This window comes from Mesoplodon bidens, assembly GCF_964165515.1.
Source record: "Mesoplodon bidens genome assembly, chromosome: 11".
In the NCBI taxonomy this organism is placed as follows: domain Eukaryota; kingdom Metazoa; phylum Chordata; class Mammalia; order Artiodactyla; family Ziphiidae; genus Mesoplodon; species Mesoplodon bidens.
In genome coordinates this window covers 42183221-42204564 of record NC_138167.1, presented here as the reverse complement: position 1 = coordinate 42204564, position 21344 = coordinate 42183221, and the positions used below count along the sequence as shown (strand labels likewise).

Sequence of the window (21344 nt, the reverse complement as noted above, 5' to 3'; positions counted from 1 at the left end):
CAGAACAGTGCCAGAGGCAGGGACGGATTTGTCTGGGCCCCACTGACCTCACCAAAAACCTGCGCCAGGCTCACCACCCTCCAGGCAGGGGGTGAGGGACTGTGCCTGACACGGAGCTCCCACTGGGGCATGATGCCCTAAGGACAAACCCCATAAAGGTCAGGGTATCCAGGCCTTCAGCCAATACCTCTCCAAAACCGCCAGCTCTGTAGGTCTTGGGGGAGAGGAAGGAGAAGGGAAGGCGGCAAGATCATGCTGTCTTCTCCCCCCTGTTCTCCCACCCCTCTCCTCCTTAACCTCTCTCTGTCCCCATCCCCTTTAACAAACTCTCCCAACCAGGCCTCAGCCTCTTCATTCTGTACCTACTGACCCCCAACCACTTGATGTGAAAGGAAGGAAGAAGGATTAAGAGACAGAATAAGGAAGTGATCAGAGAATAAGGCCCCCTTGGTTGGACTGGGATTTATTTTTTGTTTTACTATTTTTTAAAATTCTGAGGCAAAATATTTTTATATTTATTTATTTTATTTCCTTTATTTTCTTGGCTGCGTTGGGTCTTAGTTGCAGCACGTGGGATCTTTGTTGCAGCAAGCGGGATCTTTTGTTGTGGCGTGCGGGCTCCAGGGCGCGTGGGCTCTGTAGTTTGCAGCACGTGGGCTCTCTCGCTGAGGCTTGTGAGCTCAGTAGTTGTGGCGCGGGCTTAGTTGCCCTGCAGCATGTGGGATCTTAGTTTCCTGACCAGGGATCGAACAAGCGTCCCCTGCATTGGAAGGCGGATTCTTTACCACTGGACCACCAGGGAAGTCCCTGGACTGGAATTTAATGTCGGAGAAGAGGAAATGTCTTGGCTTCAATGGGAGAAGGATGGAGTCTATAGAAAAAGATGGTGGTTTCTCCTCTCTCCAGGAATCTGACCACCCAGGTCACCATTTTGCCAGCCTGGTCTGGAGTCTCTGTTGGGTGTCCCGCTCCAGTTTGGAGACGGCTATTCTAGGTCTAGGTGGGTGGAGTTGGGAGATGAGGAGCAATTGTTTCAGGTGCTGGAGAAAGAGGCAGCCAGAGAGATGAGAGCTCCGCTCCTGTGTCAGGGAACATCCCTCATCTCCTTCCTTCAGCCAATACAGAGGAGCCTCATCCCTCAACCTGCCACCCCTAACCCCAGTCAGTACCCTTCCCAAGGTAGCCTTCGACATTTGTACTCACACATTCTCACACCTAGGCATCCACTCTCCCCAGCCTCGGCGCTTCTCTCTCCTACCAAGCTTTTCTTCCTCTTTAGCTCTTCGACCCCAGCCTCACTGAGTGAGGGGCAGGAGCTTATAATGGCTTCAGTCAACCAGAGATACTCACAGTGAAAGGAGAGACTCATTCTTTCACTCCCTAATCATCTCTATGAACCTGGGTTTCAGGAGCCAGAGAGGTAAAGAGGAAAGCTAATGTGTGGATCTGGAAGACAATGAAAAGAATTCTGGGGAAGGGGAGGTAAGGCCATTCCCATCCCTCACCAGAAACAGAGTCAACCAGTGAAAAGGTACCAATGCTGAAAGAGCACTTGGGCCACTGGAATGGGCAATGGAAAGCACCTGTGAGGAATTGCCTGGGAGTGCAGGGGATTCTTGGGGTCAGCGCTCGGGATCACCCAGGACACACCCTAGTTCATCTTTGGCTTCTTTCCTGGCTAGTTTGTTCACTTTTTTGCTACCACTCTACTCTATTCTTGTATTTAGGGCTCTTTTCAAGGATTGCCAACAAAGTTTACTTCTAGATTCTCCACCTTTCTCTCTTCTGGCCTTAAGTAAACATATAAACATTTTTGAAGTTTTTTCCACTAGGAACTGCAGAAATGGATAAAAGGGCTTTGTAAAGTAAGAAACTTGGAGTAGTTACAGAGTTATTTTAAGTCTTACTGGCTTGTGGTAGTAATCATCCTGGAGTCTCATCTAGCTCTACACTTAATCGATTATCTCTTGGTTACTAACCATCAGCCTTTCAACCTATTTATATTCCTGGAGCTAGTGATCCTAAGTTTACTCCCCTCTTCAATAAAGAAGGCCCCATTTCTGTCCCATAGAGGTGCCATAGGAAGCATAATCCATACTACTAGGGATCAAGTGAGTCTATAAAGCTTAGGGAATCTTCAGGCAGAGCTATTGGTCTTGCTTCATTTCTCCACAGTTGGTCCCATGTGATTACCCACTACCTTTCTGAAGCTACTCCCTAGCCAGCCCGTATCACCAGGACCTAAAGAATAACCCAAGTTTGAGTTCCATAAAAATATCTACTTTACTGACCATACAGGATTGTACGAGGATCAGATGAGCTATGTCCAAGCAATATACACAAGTTGGCTGCCTTAAAGTATAAATGAACTGATTCATGAATTAATCAGATATAAACATGATTTATGATTATTTAGTATTGACCACCCTCTCTAACAATTACAATGTGGTTGAACAGCGATATGGTCCTGAGGGGCTGGGTGACCATCCATCTCTGCTTCTACCATGTGGAATCTCTATCCCAGCCCCATATTTAGAGTGCCAGGTCAGCATGTAACCCAGGGCCATTGTGTGGACAGTTTCAGTAGGACAAAGGCCCCAGCATAGCACAAGCTAGCAGCCCCTTTGGCTAGCTCCTGATGGCCCCCCTTCTCTCTCTTTCTCTGGTTATGCTTTGCTGACTGTTGACTCCTGGCAAAGCCCAGAACAATCACCAAGCTCTGAGTGCATCATCCCTCTCCCACTCATAGCACTTGGAAAAGACCAGGGCCCCCACATGTTAGAAATGGGGTAATCCAAGAAATAAAGAGTAAATACACTGGCCTATCCTGTCCTTTCCTCCTTCACTACTTTCTTTCCTGTGGAGTCAGATACAACTCCAAGCCAGGCAGACCAATGCTCACTATGGGTCAGGTCCTGTTCCAAGCACTTCATACGTGTTATCTCAGATACTGGTATTCCCTTGGATTGCACCTTCAGTTTATTCCCTAATTACTCTAGTTTACATCCTCTCCTTGGATGACTTCATCTAAGTCATCTCCTCCCTTGAAATTTATATCCATATATCTACGGAATGGTTTACCTACTTGGGTGTCCTGCTGACCACAAATTCAGCCTGTCCAAAACTGAACTAATTATTTTCCCCCATCCAAACATGCTTTTCCTTCTGTAACCCTTCATAGGTTGTCAGAAACCTATGTATCCATTTTCCTTCCCCCATCCTCTCACTCCCATCTAACAGTCACCAAAGTTCTATCAGTTCTACCTCTTGGATAGCTGAGCCCACACCATGTCCCACCTAACTCTAGTGGCCTTGGACCCTGCTTAACAGTTTCTAGTCTCACCCCCTCCAATTCATTCTCCATGTTGCTGTCAGCTTGATGTTTGTAAAAGTACCTGTAATTTGTCACTTCCCTGTGTTCCCTTCAACAGCTCCTGAATGCCTGAAAGACATTCTTATCAGGGCATACATGACTCTTCAACATCCAGCCTCAACTTTTCTAACTGCTCTCCGTATCTCCCTAGCGTGAAACTCTGGCAATACTGTGCTCCTTGTTGTTCCTCAAACACCCACTCTGTTTCATAACCCAGTGCTTTAGTCTAAGCTGTTCCCTGTACCCTGAATGTCTCTTCCTCTTTCTTCTGTCAGGTAAAATTCTGTCACTTCCTAATTATTATGCATGGAAATGTTAAAGAGTTAATTACTTGTTCATTAGCAACGAGGCAGGTAAATCATCAGAATGAGGGTGAGTTTATCAGATGGATAGTCAGTACGTAAAAGTGAAATAATGCAAGCGATGACAGGTAAGACACTATACCCTGAGCAGGGAATAAAGTAATAGAGTTGTGTCTGAGTGACAGCGTGAGGGATGTGCAGTGATTGCTTCAGCTCTCAGGACCAAGGGGAACCGAGGGAGAAATCCTACAGAAACACAGTCCTGGAACTCTTCTCTCATTACTACCAAAATGCAAAGTATTGACAGAGCAGGACTTTACTGAAGGAAATGTCACCTTCACGCCTTTCCTCCTAGGCTTGAAAAGAATAGAAACCTCTCTTCTCACATACTAAGTAGGATGAAAAGGCTGGGCCAGGCTGACCCCTGGTGGAAGGAATGAGCTGTTGCATGCAAGAATCAGCACAAAACTCCCTTTTATAAATTTTTAAATTATTTTTAAAATATTTATTTATTTATTTATTTGGCTGCATTGGGTCTTAGCTGCGGCATGCAGGATCTTAGTTGCAGCCTGCGGAATCTTTCGTTGCGGCACGCGGGCTCTCTAGTTGTGGCACACGGGCTTAGTTGCCCCATGGCATGTGGGATCTTAGTTCCTTGACCAAGGATTACTACCGTGTCCCCTGCATTGGAAGTCTGATTCTTTTTTTTTTTTTTTTTGTGGTACACGGGCCTCTCACTGTTGTGGCCTCTCCCGTTGTGGAGCACAGGCTCCGGACGCGCAGGCCCAGCGGCCATGGCTCATGGGCCCAGCCGCTCCGCAGCATGTGGGACCTTCCCAGACCGGGGCACGAACCCGCGTCCCCTGCATCGGCAGGCGGACTCTCAACCACTGTGCCACCAGGGAAGCCCGTAAGTCGGATTCTTAACCACTGGACCACCAGGGAAGTCCCAAAACTGCCTTTTCACTCATTCATTTATTCATTCAAAAATAGTGAACACTTACTCTGTACTAGGGGGAATACTGACACCCTGGAGCACAGATAACATGGGAGTTAAACCCCATTCTTAAGATTTCACGGACTTCCCTGGTGGCGCAGTGGTTAAGAATACACTTGCCAATGCAGAGGACACCGCTTCGAGCCCTAGTCCGGGAAGATCACACATGCTGCGGAGCCTGCGCGCCTAGAGCCCTGCTCCGCGACAAGAGAAGCCACCGCAAAGAGAAGCCCACGCACCGCAACGAAGAGTAGCCCCCACTCACCACAACTAGAGAAAGCCCAAGCGTCCAGCAACGAAGACCAAACGCAGCCCAAAATAAATAAATTTATTAAAAAGAAAAAAAAAATCACAACCTAATGATGAGGTAGGTAGCTAACTCTTTAAATGTTCCCTCAGCAGCACTGGGGAGAAGGTAAGACCAGTTAGAAAGCCAGTGCAGCAGTCCAGGGGAAAAATAATGTGATAGGGATTTAATAACAATCAGATATGTGAAGTGAGGGAAACAAAGAAGTGAAGGACTTCCAGGTTTCTGGCCTGGGCAAAGGATTGGTTGTGGGTTGCAGTTCACCAGTCTGTGTAGAAAAACGAAATTAGCTTTAGACATGTTAAATTTGAGGTGACTGGGGGACATTCAGGTAGAAATGTCCAATAGGCTGTTGGATATACAGATCTGGAACTCAGGAGAGAAATATGGAGTAGAGATTTTGAGAGTTCTCCAATAGGTGATAGTGGATTCTGCCTTCGGGGAGAAGGCATTAGCTGAAATCTTGAGCAAACTCGGGTTCCCCCACCTGAGAAAACCAAATATTGAGTTAAACCTTCCATTGCCAGTCCTGAAAACACAAAACCAACACTTACTTAGTATTTATTAGAACAACTGCCACTTACCCAGTGATTGCTATTTGTCAAGCTGTATCCTAGGTAATTCTCTCGTTTAATTTTTACTACGGTCTGACGGCTAGACATTTTTGTTTTACAAATAAGAACATTAAGGCTCACAGAAGTTAAGTGATTTGCTCAGACACACAGAGGAGCCGGGTTCGAATAATACAATTATTGTTTAATTCTGAAATCTATACCTTTAACCGTCTTGTTACACCATCTTTCTAAACGTCCTATTTAGTTAAAACGTGAACAGCATTCCTCTCCGCGGAAAAATTGAATAAACTGGGATGCAACCAGAACAGAATTCACTAAAATGGCGGCTCCCTGCGGGGCGCTGGCTCCCTTACGTCATCACACTGCGCTGCTGCCTCTCGTGCACAAAGTGCTAGGGGAGCGGGCGGGCACATGGAGGGGTCTCGGCCAGTGCGGAGTGGGGCGAGGCGGGGCGGGGCAGGGGGCGTGCCCTGTTCATCCGTGGTGCAAGATGGCGCTGCCCTTTGGTCGTTCGCTATGCTTGTGCCGCTGGGGAGCAAAACGCTTGGGGGTTGCCGCCGTAGATGCCCGCAGAGGTAGGATTATATCCTTTTACTCCCTTTTACTTCCAAAATAGTTTCCGTCTGTTATTCCTGGAGCCCGCTCGGAGAAACAACTCCAGCCCCTTCGACTCATTCCCCCTCCCCCACCGCGTTGCTCTTGATATTCCAAACCTGGGACACTCTCTGGTTTCTTTAAATTCCAGCGCTTCCCCAGTCCGAGTTTTTCGGATCCTTGGGCTGCCCATACTAAAGCGCCCCCACTCTCTTACCCGCTTGACGTTCCGACTCTTCCGCGTTTCCTCGTGATCTCTTGACTGCCTGTTTCAGATCGGAATATGTACGTCACTTGTTCTAGAGTTCTAGCGCACGTCATTATCCAGTCTCTTTGCTCTGCCCGCAGGCGTCAGTTTCAAACTGGAAGAAAAGACCGCTCACAGCAGCCTGGCACTCTTCAAAGGTGACACAGGTGTCAAATACGGCATGGTGGGATTGGAGCCCACAAAATTGGCCCTGAATGTGGAGCGCTTCCGGGAGTGGGCAGTGGTGTTGGCAGACACAGCGGTTACCAGTGGCAGGCACTACTGGGAGGTGACAGTGAAGCGCTCCCAGCAATTCCGGATAGGAGTGGCAGACGTGGATATTTCCCGGGATAGCTGCATCGGTGTTGACGATCGTTCCTGGGTGTTCATCTATGCTCAGCGCAAGTGGCACACCATGCTGGCCAACGAGAAAGCCCCTATTGAGGGCATTGGGCAGCCAGAGAAGGTGGGGCTGCTGCTGGAGTATGAGGCCCAGAAGCTGAGCCTGGTGGATGTGAGCCGGGTTGCTGTGGTCCACACACTACAGACAGATTTCCGGGGTCCAGTGGTGCCTGCTTTTGCCCTTTGGGATGGAGAGCTGCTGACTCATTCGGGGCTTGAGGTGCCTGAAGGCCTCTAGTATGTCCATCACTGGAGTCCCTAATTACGCTCTTGGCCAGCCTCCTGATCCAAGTGTCTGAAACCTTTTAACTGTGCCCCAAGCAACTGCTAGCTCCCACAATTCAGTGATGGGTCCTCTGTGCAATATCTGTCATCTTCCTCTCCCCTACCTTGTGAAAGCTAGGCATACAGCTACCCTCTCCCCTCCCCCAGACTATTGCCAGTTTTCTAGGCTACCATGAACGTACTTTCTCTGACTTGCTTCCTTCAGTCTCTCTGCCTCCCTGTGCCCAGGACTTTCTGACTGTATTCAGTCCTAGGGTCTTACTTTTCAGCTTTGTTTGAATTTATTCATCACTGTGCTACTTCTTCCCTTTGCCCACATGTAACCTGTTTGTTTTGGGGGCTCTACCGAATCTCTCCAGAGTAAATCCTTTCTACCTCTGGCTGGAGGAGTAGTGCAGTGAATGAGTTGGCCCTTTATGTACAGCACATACAGAGTCTGGGCTCTGGCTCCCTCAGGTAGTGCTTTACTGACTGTGTCAGAATGAGAACAGAGCCCTCCTTGCCTAATACCTCAGTGTTACAGACTCTCAGCCCCAGACAGCTGCAGCTGTCCTCACCCTGAGTCCATCTGCCTTACTTTGCACACCTCTGACACCTGGTCAATCTGTTGCAATCATTGGACCAGTTACAGCCACGACCAAAGGGGAAGAGACATGTGGGGATTACTACTAGAAACTTTATTCTTGAGAAGTTCCATCTTCATTTCTGCTACAGTTGTAACTTCCAGAGGGAGGAGGGAGGCCTGAAGTCTTGCACAATCCATTTTGGGGCCTGTTCAGACCAAAGCACTTGTCCCCACTTGGAGCAGAATACACTTAACCTAAAGCAGTATTTGGGATTGAAGAAAACCTAGTGGGGTGAGTATATATGTGAAATATGTATTCTTTGGGCTCTGTATGACCCTGTAGTTCCATCTTACTCTACCTTTATGATGGTGATGCAGCTGGATGGCCCTAGGGGAGAAAGAGAAGGACTGGGTCTAGCAAAAATAATAATTTGTGTAATTAAAGTTTATTTGAGCACAAAATACTTTCTCTGTCTATAAAATTGCTGTTAGCAGTAGCAGCACTTCCTGGCCAAGGGGGGCAGATCTCTCCAGACGACTAAAGCCTGGTGCATAGCTCCTCTCTTTCTCTGTGGATATATAGATGTGTGTGGTGGCTAGAGCCCCTTACCAGAGTCTCTCTCTCTCATAATGGCTTCTTCAGAGAGAGGAAGAGGGGACCTGCGTGAAGACCTGGGATGATCTGGAGTGGGCTAAGCCATTAGGCTGTCCCTTAAAGAAGCCCACAATCTTCATGGATAGCTCTACTGCAGGAGTCCACAAAGGCACTTCTCTATACTCTGTCTGCCAAGGGAATGGGGTATTTTGACTCTCACTGAAAGCACTGCCCCACCCCCCACCCCCTTGAAGCAGTGCAGCCCTCTGTAGCATGATTGGTGGTTATATGTTAAGTGTGTGGCCAGTTCGTGCTTTTTCTTGTGCAGGGACTGTGCATGCCCCATGCTCACACCATGCTCTCTAAGTTCTCTTTGGACAGGGCCTCAGCTGCTGCTTCAGCCTGAGTCTCAGATGGTGAGTATGAGTCCTGGTAATCTTGGAGCAGTTTAACCACCTCCAGGTGGTTGAACTGCACAGCATCATCCAGGGGGATGTTGCCCCACCTGAGAGGAGGAACAAAGACCATGATCAGGCAAAGAAGACACCAAGAGTGCCCTGGTTATATACGTAACTGTGGTGGCTGGAGGGCTGTGGTGCAGAAGCTGCTGTTCACCTCCCTTCCCCCCACTTTCAGCTTAATCCTACTCACCTGTCCTTGACAAAAGGATTCACTTTGCAAGCCTCAATCAGGAATTTAACAACTTCAGTGTGGCCTAGGAATATGGGCAGAAGGAAAATGAGAGGGTATGGATCCTGACCCTTTTGGTGTTAACATTAGTACAGACCCTTGGCAGCTGGAGTCTGAACTAAAAGGGGAGGGGGGAAAGGCCTCTTCCCATTTTCGCTCCCTGCAGCACCCAGTAAGAGCCTGCAAACTGAAGCGCATCTGGACAAAACTAGTTGCTGCCCTTGTAACCTTGAGGGCACATACAATGGGGGGTACTCTTGGTAGAAAAGAAAGGTCTTAGGATCTGCTTCCTCTCTTATTTAACCTTCAGATACCTTCAGCTGCAGCAACATGCAGGGCTGTGCGGGAGTCATAGTCTTTCTGTTCCATGTCCATGGCTGACAAGGCAAACCTAAGAGGAGTGGAAAGTAGCTGGAGTTACCCAGATCAGCCTAGAATCACTGGTATCCTTTCTGAAGTGGGGTCAGACTGGATGAGTTCCAGAAAAAGCAAAACAGAGCTTATGCCAAGATGTGTAGACCGTGTACAGTCTGTGTTCTCTATCCAGATGAGACTGTTACTCCTACGTCAGAGAGATGGGAGTGTGATGGTTCCAGAAACATCACTGCCTACCTGTAGTAGGTGCCCAGTACATATTTGTTGATGTTGGTAATCCATTTGAGGCAGGGTCCTTACCAGCCTCCTAGGACTCTGCTTTTAACACCCAGGTTAATCATAACAGTGGCTACCATTAAGTTCTTATCACATGGCAGTCACTGTACTTTTTTTAAAAAACTCATTTAAATGTAGTCTCTGACCATTCAGTCTGACTCTAAGGCTGAAGCACTTAACTATATTGCTATGTCGATGGCTAATGAGATCTCTGACCAGGAGTATTTCATTGTGTTTATTTGGTCAGAGTAGAAGTACCTTCGAAGAGCTGAGACATCTCCACTATAGGCAGCAAATAACAGGTTCACCACAGTCTTGTTCTGGAAAACAAATCATACCCACCTGAGATTAAGTGTGACTTTGAACCCACCCATGCCCAGCTCTACCCTGTCACCCTCCCCCATGGATGCTTAGCCAAGGGTTTTACTGAAGTGTTACGGAATGTTCTCTTCTGAAATAGTCTTACAAGCCACCTGGGGTTTTCCTTACCCGGACTTCTCCTCCTTCACGCCGTGGGTCTAATTTCCGAGCGCAGTGCCTCAGATCGTCATAGTTGTGGAAATTGAAGAGAGATACCAACTTCTAGAATTGTAAGGCAAAAAGATTGTTTACGTCCTCCCTGCACTTAGTAGGAGCTCAAAATTGCTTTATTTTCTCATTCAAAAATATTAAGTACTATATGCAAAGTGACTTACTTGGCAGAAGCTGACACCCCTGTAGCTGTTCCCCAGCTTGTCCAGGGGAGGTGACAGACACATCATTCCCATGATATTGGGTACCACCAGGAGGAGGGCTCCTGACACAGCTGACTTGGCCGGCAGGCCCACCTTGGGGACAAAGTTGGAACTGCGGATGAGCAAGAGGTGCCCCAAGTCTGTGTTAACAAGTCTATCCCAAATGACTTCATGGGCAAGGCCACACCCATCTCAACCTTTTGGCTTGTTAGTTAGCTTTTCTTACTCCTGTCCTCCCCTGCCCCCTCTTAAATTTATGGCTTCAGTAAGGAAATATTTACTGAGTATCTACTCTGTGCCTGATGATGTGCTAGGACTAGGACAAGGTCTCTCAGTTAACTTACATTCTGGTGGTAGGACAGAGACAATAAATAGGTAAACAAATAGACAAAAATAATCACAACTTATGATAACACGTTAGAAAAAAAAGGAGGGTGCTGTGATAGAGAATGATGTGGGAGGGAGAGCCCAGTGGAGAGAGGGTGGTCAGAAAAGCCTCTCTGGAAGTGACCTCCTGTATGAGACCTGGAAGAGAATCACCAGCCATGTGAGGGGCGGCAGAGGAGTGGTTCTGAAGTTGCACTGTCGTGTGTTTATGTGTTTGAGGGGCTTACTGTGTTTGACAAACTCCCCTAAGGATTCTTGGCCTAATTGCCCGGCTGGAAGTTAGTGAGTGAGAGGCAGGAACAGGTGTCCACCTCTCCACCTTCAGAGACTCGGTGTCCCCTTTTCTTGGCTCTGGGCTCATGGCAAATGGATGGCAGGGCCAGAATCACTCACATGGAAAGCAAACTGGCCCGAGAGATCATACATGCCGCAGGAGTGCATGAGGCTGAGGGTGTTGCGCACTGCTTCAGCGCTCAGCACGCTCTCGCCTGTGATGGGGCAGATCCCGCCATTGGCCAGGGTGGCTGCCATGACACTGCCTGATTCACAGGTCACCTCCACGGAGCACAGCTGCGGAGACGAGGCAGAGGTGAGGGTCCGGTGTGGACCTGAATGCTGTGCTCTGAGGTGTAGAGCAATGTTCTTGACATCCTGATCCTTCAGTAAGTTCCCCCTGGTGTTTCTGAAGGATGCCAGAACCACTGGAGATGAGTATCCCTCTTGTGGGTCAGAGCAAGGAAGGCAGTGTGTCCCATTCCCTTGGCGCTGGGCTGAATGGCGGCATCTGCTTACCTGGAAGTAGAGATCCAGGGCAGCCATCATGTCCACCCCTTTAGGAAAGCACTGCAAGGAAGAAGAGGGGAGAGCATTTCTCTCAGGCCATCAGCAGTCCCTGTCACACTGCCAGGACCTCAGCCGAAGTCCCCAGCCCCCATTGCCCTTCCACCAGCCACAGAATACCCAGGGACTTTGTATCGGCCTCTCCCAGTTACCTTCTTTTCCTTTAGATAATAGCCGATGGCATAATTCCGATCCCCTGTTTCCTTCTCTGACTGGAATCTGAAGGAAACACCCAATTTAGTACTTGACATTTGAGGGATGGGTGTGAGAAGGGGGAAAAAATACCTTCCCGGAGAGAGACAGAACTAGATCACACATGTCAAACTAAAGCAGCCCCTTTATTAATTCTCATAGTTATACTGGAGAAAACTTCGGAACCTGAGAAAGCACTGGGTCCAGCTTTATTGTAAAGTGTGAAAAACAAAATCAAACCCAAAATGGTCTAGTCATCTAGTCTAGGAAAATGAGGTTTTTGGCTTTGAGAGGCTTGGCAAGAAAGGGCCCAAGTGCAAACTCTCACACTGTCTTTCTCCTTAAGTACCAAATAGAAATGGAACAAATCCTTTTACAAAGCAAACAAATGTCGATGAAGGGGCTCAGAGGAAGCTGAAAGGCCAAGGCTCCCCTGGGATTTCTTCTTCCTAAGATCCTCTCTATCCTCCTCCTCCATTCCCCGCCCCCCACATATGTATACACACACACACACTCAAACACCCCCCCCACACACACATTCAGCCAATCCTGTGAACAGGGCCTTACGTGGCATTGCTGAAACCCATGTATTCATTCCCAGCCATTTTATTCAGATACTGCAAGACCTGGAAGAGAAAGAGGGGCACGGGAGGCACCCCATGCATAAGGACCCCTAGTAAACATATAGGCTGATTAACCCTTCTGCACTCCTCAGTCCACATCCCAGCAGGGACTTCAGGAGGCTTTCTTCCCTCACACCAGCAGATTCCTACACCTCTGGAAATAAGGCTTCTAGTATGGGCTGGTGCACCATCAAAGTGGGGTTAGAGCCAGGCACTGGGGCAGCTGGAATGGACAACGTGCCATGGAGAAAAGCAGCCAGGGGCTGAGCAGGGAGGGAACTTACAAAATCAAACTTCTCTGCTTTGTTACAGTCCATCTGCAAGGAGACAAAAAGAGATATCCGTATTCTAAGCTTAGGAGGATGACAGGGAGGGTCAGAAGGATGTAGTGGAGATAAAGTGTTAGACTGGTTTTGCTACTGGGCGTGTGTTGCATTTTACAATTTTTTTTTTTAACAACTGAGACTTTTTTATATCCATGCATACCTAGTGATCTTAAAAACCAAATCATTTAGATTTTATTATTAGGTAATGAGTACAGATAAGCTCACCCCAGTTATGAGTCTCACCCATCCCTGAGTCTCACTCTCATTTCCATTCTCAATGCCAACCCTCATCCCTGACTCCCACTTTCATTTTCCTGATTCCAATCCTGTTCCCAAGCCCCACCCCTATTCCTGGTCCCCATCCTCATTCCTTACACCCCAGGCTGGAGGCTTCCTCTATCCTACCCCTGACTCCCATGGCCATTTCCAAGACTGGAGTGAGTGATGGGAATGGGAGGACGGTGTGTGTTGCATACATTATAATATTCAATTATATCAATTATATTGATAACTGAAATAAAGCTAAAGATTTTAGCTGAGAGTCAAGTCAGTAGGGCCTGTTTAGATGGGAACGGGATGAGGCAGGTCCCAGATACAGGGCTGTAGATAGAGCTATCCTGGAGCAAGCAAGGGGAGAGCCTGAGCCTGGTCCATCCCCCACCCCCCCCAATTGCTTCCTGTATTCATCAGCTATAGTGTCAACACCACAGGGACTCTGACACTTGGGTCCCTGGGGGGAGGGTTCCTAACACCACCTTCCCCAGGAAGGGCTGTGATTGGCTCTGGATTGTTGCTGCCCACACTGCTCTCAGGTTCTTGCTCAAGCCCTGGGAGACCTACAGCTGACAGGCTGGCCAGACACCCTTGCTCAAGGCCAACTCACAGCTCCAGGTGACGTGAATAGCTGCCCTGTTCTGGCCATTCACCCTTCTTTCCATGTGTCCCTCACCCAGAAGTGGCCAATCAGTACCTAACAGAGCTGTCCTCCCCCTGTGTGTGGCATTTGGTCCTTGGTGCTAGGCTGGGGTCAGGACCTGCTCACTTCCCTCAGGGCCAGGAAGCTCTGGGCTCCAGACTCATGGGTAGGAGCTGGGATACAGTTCCTTTTACTAACATCCTCAGCATAATTTGTGAGTCCCTGCTGTGTCTTCACTGCCTCCTGGGCACCCTCAAAGGAATCAGGTCCCCACCAATCTCCCTGGAGAGACAGGCAGATACGAGGGATATAGGAACAAGGGGGTTTAGAGAACAGTACCTTCCAGAAGGCTAGGGTGGCACTGACCTTGATCAGGGAGCTCACAACAATGGCACCAGCATTGACCATGGGGTTATGGGGGATTCCTGGGGAAATACAAACCACCCAGAGTCTTACCAGCCACTGAGCAAAACCTTTACCGCCTGCCCACTCTGTAGGGTAAATGGGAAAGATCTCTTTGCTGGGGAGGATGGAGTGACAGAGCTGATCAGGAAGGGCAGAGAAACACACACCCTTGGGAGGAGGGTAGGGTAAGAAGGGGGCATCTATGAGTCTGGTCTGAGCCCAGGGAGTGCTCACCTTCCTCATTGAGGGAGAGTTTGTTGTAGCGCAGGCCGCTGGGCTCCTTGCCCACGAACTTGTGCACGTAGTCAGTGCCTAGGGTGCTTACGGAGATGGCATAGGTGAGGGGCTTCACACAGGACTGCAGGCAGAAGGGGATCTTTGTGTGGCCCACGGAGTGCCTGGAGGCAAGCAGGTGCCATGAAAGGGGTCGGACTATGCTCTGCCCGTGTGCCCTGCCTCCCCTTCCTCACCCAGCATCTCACCGCTGACCATCCACAGTGCACAGAGAAACGCCCCACAGATCTGGATTTGACTTGGCCAGCTGAGGGATGTAGGCCGCCACCTGGGTATGAGTGGGTAGAGAAAACAGAGACAGGATGAAGACATGGATGTGGAGAGGGGGAACAGAGCTGAGGTTCAGGTCAGGAGAATCTTTTAGACAAAAGCTAAAATTCTGTCTTCTGCAAGACAACAGGGTTCCCTCCTGCCTGTTGGTCCTAGAGACACCCAAGCCTTAAGTCCTAGAAGGCCTTATATTTCTGCAGCCCCACTCCTATAGAGATGGCAGTAAAGCCCATGGAAGGTACAAAGAGAATTCTGGGGCCAGCTTCCCTTTTTTGCGCTTAGGCTTAATTACCCTGTAGGTCTCTTTCAAAGTTCTATTGAATCCTTGTCAGCTGTCTCCATAAAAACTTCAGATTCCCTCACCTGCTCTAGAAATCACAGGTAAAATACATAAAGCCCTTGTCCCCATTTTTAGAGGTTCTGCTTCTCATCACTCATCCACTGGATTTCCAGCCTCAGGAAATCTCTGAGAAGCAAGGTATATCTGGTCCAGGGCCCTTGCCCATCCCTCAGTCCCCTGGCCCTCACTTTGCCTCCAGTGAGCTCTTTGGCATCCTCAAAGATGCGGTCCACATGGCTCGTGAACTCCTCAAAATCAGGAATGACGAACTTCTTTCGGAATGCCTGGGTCAGGAGCACGATGTTCCTGCTCACACACCTGGATCCCAGACACGATTGGGTTAGGGGGCTGGAGAGATGCAGCTGTGACTCACTCTGGAGCCATGGAAGTTGGGAACAAAGAAAGTGTGAGTGGTCATCGGGTTTGGGACCAACAGCTGTCTAACCTTTGGCATATCACTTGATCTTTCTGGGTCTTAAGTTTCTATGCCTCTAAAATGAGGGGTTGTAATGATATGGAAAGATATTCCAAGACACAGTGTCTTGGGATAGGAGAAAAAATAAATACCTGAATAATATGTATGGTAGGTCATCTTTATATTTTAAATCTTAAATTATACAAGTATGTTTACATATATTCTTATATATATATGTAAATGCTTAGGACATTATCTAGAAGATATCTACTAATCTGTTAACAATGTTTACTTCTGGGAAAAGGGACAGGGATAGGGGAGAGAGGGAAAGGAGAACATGTATTTCTCTGTTGCTTGAACTTTTATAATAAGTGTAGGCATATATATGTGTTACTTGTGTAATAAATAAGTAATAAAGTCGAGGGGTTGAATTATCCAATCCCCAGTATCCCTTCCTGCTGTCAAAAGCTGTGTCCAAAGAACTGCTTTGAGAGCAGTGCCCTTGTTTCCGGGGCCCTCACTTTCGGAAGAGATCTCGGTCCAAGAGGCCACCACTGCTGGTCTCTCGAACCATGCGGCGCATCTGGCTCATGCAGTCCCGGAGCCGGGGATCTGACGTCTGCAGTCCAGTGGCCTTCAGTGCCTTCAGGGGAAAGAAGCCTGGTAAGGTCAGCTACAAGGACAATAATCCAATCCTAATCATTTTTCCCAATGGATAACAATTAACTCAACCCCAACTACTACAACAGGTGGAAGAAATGGGTTTGCAGACCAAGAAAGGATGGAATATAACAGTTTTGAAGGCTAATAGGGGTTTCCTGCCCTTTTTCATCAAGGCAGCTGGTTTCTGAACCCCTTGGGTCAAAGTCCCAAACCAAAAAGATAGGCTGAGTCAGAGGGTTGAATCATCCCACCTGGGGCAGGGATGGGATTGCCTCATCAGCCTAGGCATCTGCTATCATCAGCTATTCTTCATCCTCATGAAGCAACCCATTAGCTGCCCTGTTACTTGTCCTACCTTCCTTTCCCCAGTTTCCAGAGATCCTAAGGGATCAGTGTTCTGAGCAGGTAGAGAGGAACTTACAGTAGTGAACTTGTGGATAGGGATTCGTTCCTGTCCCTCAGCAATAGTGTAGAAGAGCAGGTCACCCAGACGGGACAGCATGCCACTCTCTGACGAATCACTGTTTGGGGGCAGAGAGAGACAGGGGAGGAGGACAGGAACCTGAGAACTCCCTGCTCCTCCTCCTAGAACAAGGGCTTATCAGCAGGTAGGTGTCCTCAGTCTACACCTTCTCCCTGAAACCATCTGATCTATCCCTATAATTCCAACCTTCACATCGGTCCTGAGAAGTCTTAAATTCTATTCTCTAACTTTCTTTTGTTCCTAAACTTCAGACATTTATTTCTAGTTGCCTTCTAAATACTTCCATTTCTAGATGTCCCATAGCCACTGCAGACTCAACATGTCCAAGCCTGAGATCATCTTGCCTCCTTCCCTCTGCTCCTCCTCTTGTGATTCCCATTTGGATTAATAGCATTACCACTTACCCGGGGGGACCAAGCCAGAAATGTGGAATCATTTGGATAATTCCCATACCTTACATTCATAACCAATATTGGATGAATCTACCTCCATAATGTCTCTCAAATCCACCCTCTTTTCTTCTCTTCCCCTGTGCTAGCATGGTGCTGTAGAAAGAACCAGAGTTTGCCTTTAATAGCTGTGATCTTAATATGGATAGTAAGTCAGGTTATTTAATAAAGCTGAACCTGTTTCCTCATCCCTAAAATGAGGGTTTAACATCTGCTTCACATGGGTGATGTGAGGTTTAATTTAAATGCCATTCCATGAAAAACCATCTTTCACAAAGTAGATGCTCAGTAGCTCCTTGTTGTCTGTTACCTATCTGCTCCTACACTCTCTTGACTTGCAACCCATCTTCCACAATGTGCCAGTTATCTTTCTAAAACTCAAATATCATTTCTCTACTCAAAAACCTTTGATAGCTCCCCAGTGCCTACAAAATAAGTTCTTATTTCTTGGTATGGCATTCAAGGCTCTTTAAAACCTGTCAACATTCCTTTCCTATTCTCCACCATGCCCCCATACTCCAGTTATGCCAGGTAATAAACAGGTGGCTCCCCAAATGGCCTAGGCACTGTCAGGCTTCCTGGCCCTTGTTTACACTGAAACTTCTGCATGGAAAGACCTTTTCCTCCTTCACCTGCACAGTCCTGCTCATCCTTCAAGGTCCAGATCAAATGTTACTAACTCTGTAAAGCCTTCCCCAAACTTCTTGATTTTGCTTATGCTGCTGGTATGACACAACATACCATCTTATTGACAGAAGACAATCTCCCTTGCTCCACTGTTATGTCTTCGTGTTTTATACATCTTTGTTTTCCTAGAATTGAGCAAAGTCCCTAGCACACTATGGATCTTCAATAAAGAATCACCAAGTTACATTTCTAGGAATATCCCTGTTCCCTAAAGTATCTCTCACTGGATTATAGCACCTAAAAATACAGGTACTAAAGATTTTTTTGATCTTCAAGATTTCTCCTATTAATTTGTTAACAGATTTAGAGGAATTATTTTATCAGCTCATTCCAAATATGACAACTATTTGAGATTAGACCCTTCAAAACCCTTAGATCCAACAATTTGACTTCCAGGTATTTACCATATAAGTGTATTCACGTACCTACAAGGTAACATATTCACAGTCATTCATTGCATTGTTAGTAATAGTAACACTGGAAACAACCTAAATGTGCATCAACGGGAACTGGTTAGGTAAATCAGGGTATATTCATATGATGGAATATTATGCAATGTAGAAAAAAGAAATGAGGGTGTGCTTTAAGTATTGATATGGAATGATCTTTAAGATGTAATATTAACTAAAAGAAGCAAGCTGTAGAACAGCGTTTATAGTATGGTACTATTTATGCTTAAAAGGGAACATATATATGTATGCTTTTTCAGGCACAAAATATTTCTGGAAGGATATATAAGAAACTGGTAAGACTGATTTAGCTCCCTCTAGGGAGATGAAGCAGGTGCTGGGCAAAAGAAGCAAGAGGGATACTTCCCACTATATATCTTTTTATATATTTTGAATTTTGAATCATACAAATATGTACATTTTACCTAATGGATACGATATATTGATATATGATTATGAATATATTATCTATTGAAACAATGCATTTAAAAATAAAAAGCCTCTCAAGGAACTTGGCATAGACTAGGCATGTGTGTGTTTTGGGCCAGGAGGAATACCAGGAGAGGGGGGAGTTCTTCTGTTTCTGAAGAAATCCAGTTGTTATAATGAGGCTGGTGCCTATAGGGAGGAAAGGATCCATGTGGTGGCAGAGGAAGGGAGGAAAAAGCTATCTGAGGAATAACTCAAGAAGGAAAGTACGCAGGAATATTTTGAGGCCAGGTCTCCTTGGCTGGAAAATGAAGGAAGACAGGAAACAATGCCACACGGCTGAATGTATCACAAGCATTTAAAAAAAAACTGCATACCCTTTGATCAAGATATGGATTGATCTGCAATATAATGTTGGGGGTGGGGTAAGGTGCAGAATAATATGTATAGTATGATACCATTTGTAAAAAGCAGGAATAATATCAACATATATTTGCTGATATATGCATAAAATATCTCTAGAAGGTTATACAAAATATCAGTGACATGTCTCTGGGGAGCAAAATTTCCTAGGAATTTAAGAAATAATTGAACAAGTGCATAAGAATATGTAGTAACCAAATTGAAGATTGGTTAAATAAACTGTGATACCTCATACAATGGAATCTTAAAATGGCAAAATGGCAGCCATTAAAATGACATCATGCATGCCCACATTAAATCATATTAACAGCTGTTCATAAGTGGGAAATATAGGCTACCAAAGAATAGGAATACTATGATCCTATTACTGTTCAATTTTATATATACATATAGAGTATATATATGGGTTTAAATCATGGATATATATTAAATATGGATATGTGGTTCCCTCTAATATTGGGATCTTGATTTCCTTCTTGATACTCTATTTACCTGGTTTTTCTTTAATAATTAGAAATAAAGTTAAATATTAAAGAAACAAAACAGTAACCTAAATAACAGGGCATTTTCTCTTTGCTGCCCTCCTTATCCACCAAGAACACTTCCCCTCATGGTGTCACACTCCCAGAACCCATCCCCCTCTATGCCCTCAACTCCTTCTGCCCAAAGGAGCATTGGTCCAAGGCCTTTACCAAGAAGTCCCTGGGAGCACAGGCAGCAATAGGCAGGAGGATTAAGGTTCCTAAAAACAATTCCAATTGTAAATCAACTATATGCCAATTAAAACAACAGCAACAACAAAACAAACCACTTCCATCACCTGACACCACAGGGTAAGGAAGGGTATGTGTGGAGGAACCAGGGATGCTTCTTGCTCCCCATCCCACAGAAGGTGTGAGGGTGAGGGAGGTTAAGCCTTTTCTCTAACCCACCATCATTTCTCCCAAGGTGATTATTTGGGAAAAATCAGGATGGAGAGTAGACCAGGAGAGAGAGGGTTTATTCTTTAAAGTTTAAACATTCTGTGTCTCCTTGAGAAGAGGCTGATGGAAAAGTACAGCATAATAACAATTCTCATTAATAATAAATAGATAATACCTTATTGGATGTTACCTGTCCAGGACAGGGACTCCAGTGGTGGTGAGGTAGAGGACAGAGTAGTCTGTCTGGCTACTTTAATTATGGTGTGCATGTCTTTCTGAATGTCATCAGTAGATATCAATGACAAGGGAGATGGTCCATTTCCTGTTCCTGCTATAAAAAAGCAGGGGCTACTTGGATAGTGTCTATGTTGGCTTCTGGGGAGGACAAAATTTCCTGCTCAGCTCCGTCTCTGCGTCTCGAAGAAGCTCAGCCACCAAGTGTTCCAGGGTGGTGGGGGAGAGAGGTGCAGCCTCTCGGGCAGAGTAAGAACCCAAGGGAAGAGAACCCCTTAAATCAGGGAGCCGCCTGAGCAGCACATAAAACGGCTCTGACTGGCTCTGGTTTGGGAGATCTGCGTCTTATGATTCTCCCCCCCATTATAAAGATTTTCCTCCTTCAAAAACCAATCGGAGAACCACCCTTATTCTACAGATTAGGGAGCCCTGATAATGCACACGCCCAACACATACGCAAGTATCTGCGCACTGAAACACAGATAGACCACACACAGACCCAAGAACACTGGGACTCGAGGCAGGCTGTTCTATACCCACGCATTCCCTAATATACACACGAGGACAGGGGAGAGAAGGAGGGTTAGGATGGGCGGTGCGCACACGGCCCTGCACTCAGACACGCGCACCAAGCAACACTCCGCACCCACCTGCGTTCCCAATTAAGTACGCACCTTGGACAGGCACCATCCCGAGGACCGACCTGCCCAAACGCCTTGCCGGGCGGACGGCACATTACCGCCCGAGCGCGGCGGACCCAAAGCCCCAAATCTAAAGGAAAAGGCATCGCAGGCCAGTAAGCGAGGAGAGGAGAAGGGAGATACGATGCGTTCCTTGGGGAAGGGGACTCGGAAGATAGTGGGAATGACAGTGAGAGTGCCTGTCCTCTGCCCCTGTCCCGCGAGCCTTACTGATCCTGGTGCTGCGGCTGGTGGCTGTGTGGCGTCTCCCTGCCCTGCGCCGTGGCCTCACTGAGGTGGTGCCGTACGCCCCCGCCAAGGAGGGGGCTCCGGCTCAGGTGACCCCAGCCTCCCCGCCGGCAGTAACTGCCGGCCCCGCTCAGCGCATTCTGCAGAGCCTTGATGGAGCGCATCCCTCCAGCGCGCCGCCCGCTCGGCCAGAGCTCCCAGGGGTTCTGAGCGGTGGTTGGAGGGAGGGGCGGAGGAAACGCGGACCAGGTGGGGCGAGCTAAGCAACGGAGTGCTGGACCTGAGGGGTGGAGAGGAGAGGCCCGGTGGGTGGGGTTGGAGCAGGAGGAGGGGTCGGTCCCTACAAGGC

General features: G+C 47.4%; 2 protein-coding genes across 7 annotated transcripts; one reads left to right on the top strand and one right to left on the bottom strand.

Moving 5' to 3' along the window:
* The first annotated feature begins 5908 nt into the window (after window positions 1-5908).
* On the top strand, window positions 5909-8532 carry SPRYD4 (SPRY domain containing 4). The gene is made up of 2 exons (XM_081248577.1): window positions 5909-6129; window positions 6497-8532. The coding sequence occupies exons 1-2, from the start codon at window positions 6045-6047 to the stop codon at window positions 7033-7035; spliced, it is 624 nt and encodes a 207-aa protein (XP_081104703.1). The 5' UTR covers window positions 5909-6044; the 3' UTR covers window positions 7036-8532.
* Window positions 8533-8588: 56 nt separating this feature from the next.
* Window positions 8589-21237, bottom strand: GLS2 (glutaminase 2). Of its 6 annotated transcripts, none has more exons than XM_081248576.1 (18): window positions 20978-21237; window positions 16410-16509; window positions 15847-15968; window positions 15099-15258; window positions 14489-14568; window positions 14241-14404; window positions 13968-14026; window positions 12644-12676; window positions 12304-12362; window positions 11697-11763; window positions 11497-11547; window positions 11098-11274; window positions 10279-10410; window positions 10073-10165; window positions 9842-9903; window positions 9247-9323; window positions 8894-8957; window positions 8589-8747 (listed from the first exon to the last, which is right to left on the bottom strand). In XM_081248576.1, the coding sequence occupies exons 1-18, from the start codon at window positions 21157-21159 to the stop codon at window positions 8591-8593; spliced, it is 1839 nt and encodes a 612-aa protein (XP_081104702.1). In that variant the 5' UTR covers window positions 21160-21237; the 3' UTR covers window positions 8589-8590. The 6 variants fall into 6 exon arrangements, with proteins under 6 accessions (XP_081104702.1, XP_081104700.1, XP_081104697.1 ...); XM_081248574.1 differs by having other exon boundaries at window positions 15099-15228; XM_081248571.1 differs by having other exon boundaries at window positions 11098-11547; window positions 15099-15228.
* Between the last annotated feature and the right edge of the window lie 107 nt (window positions 21238-21344).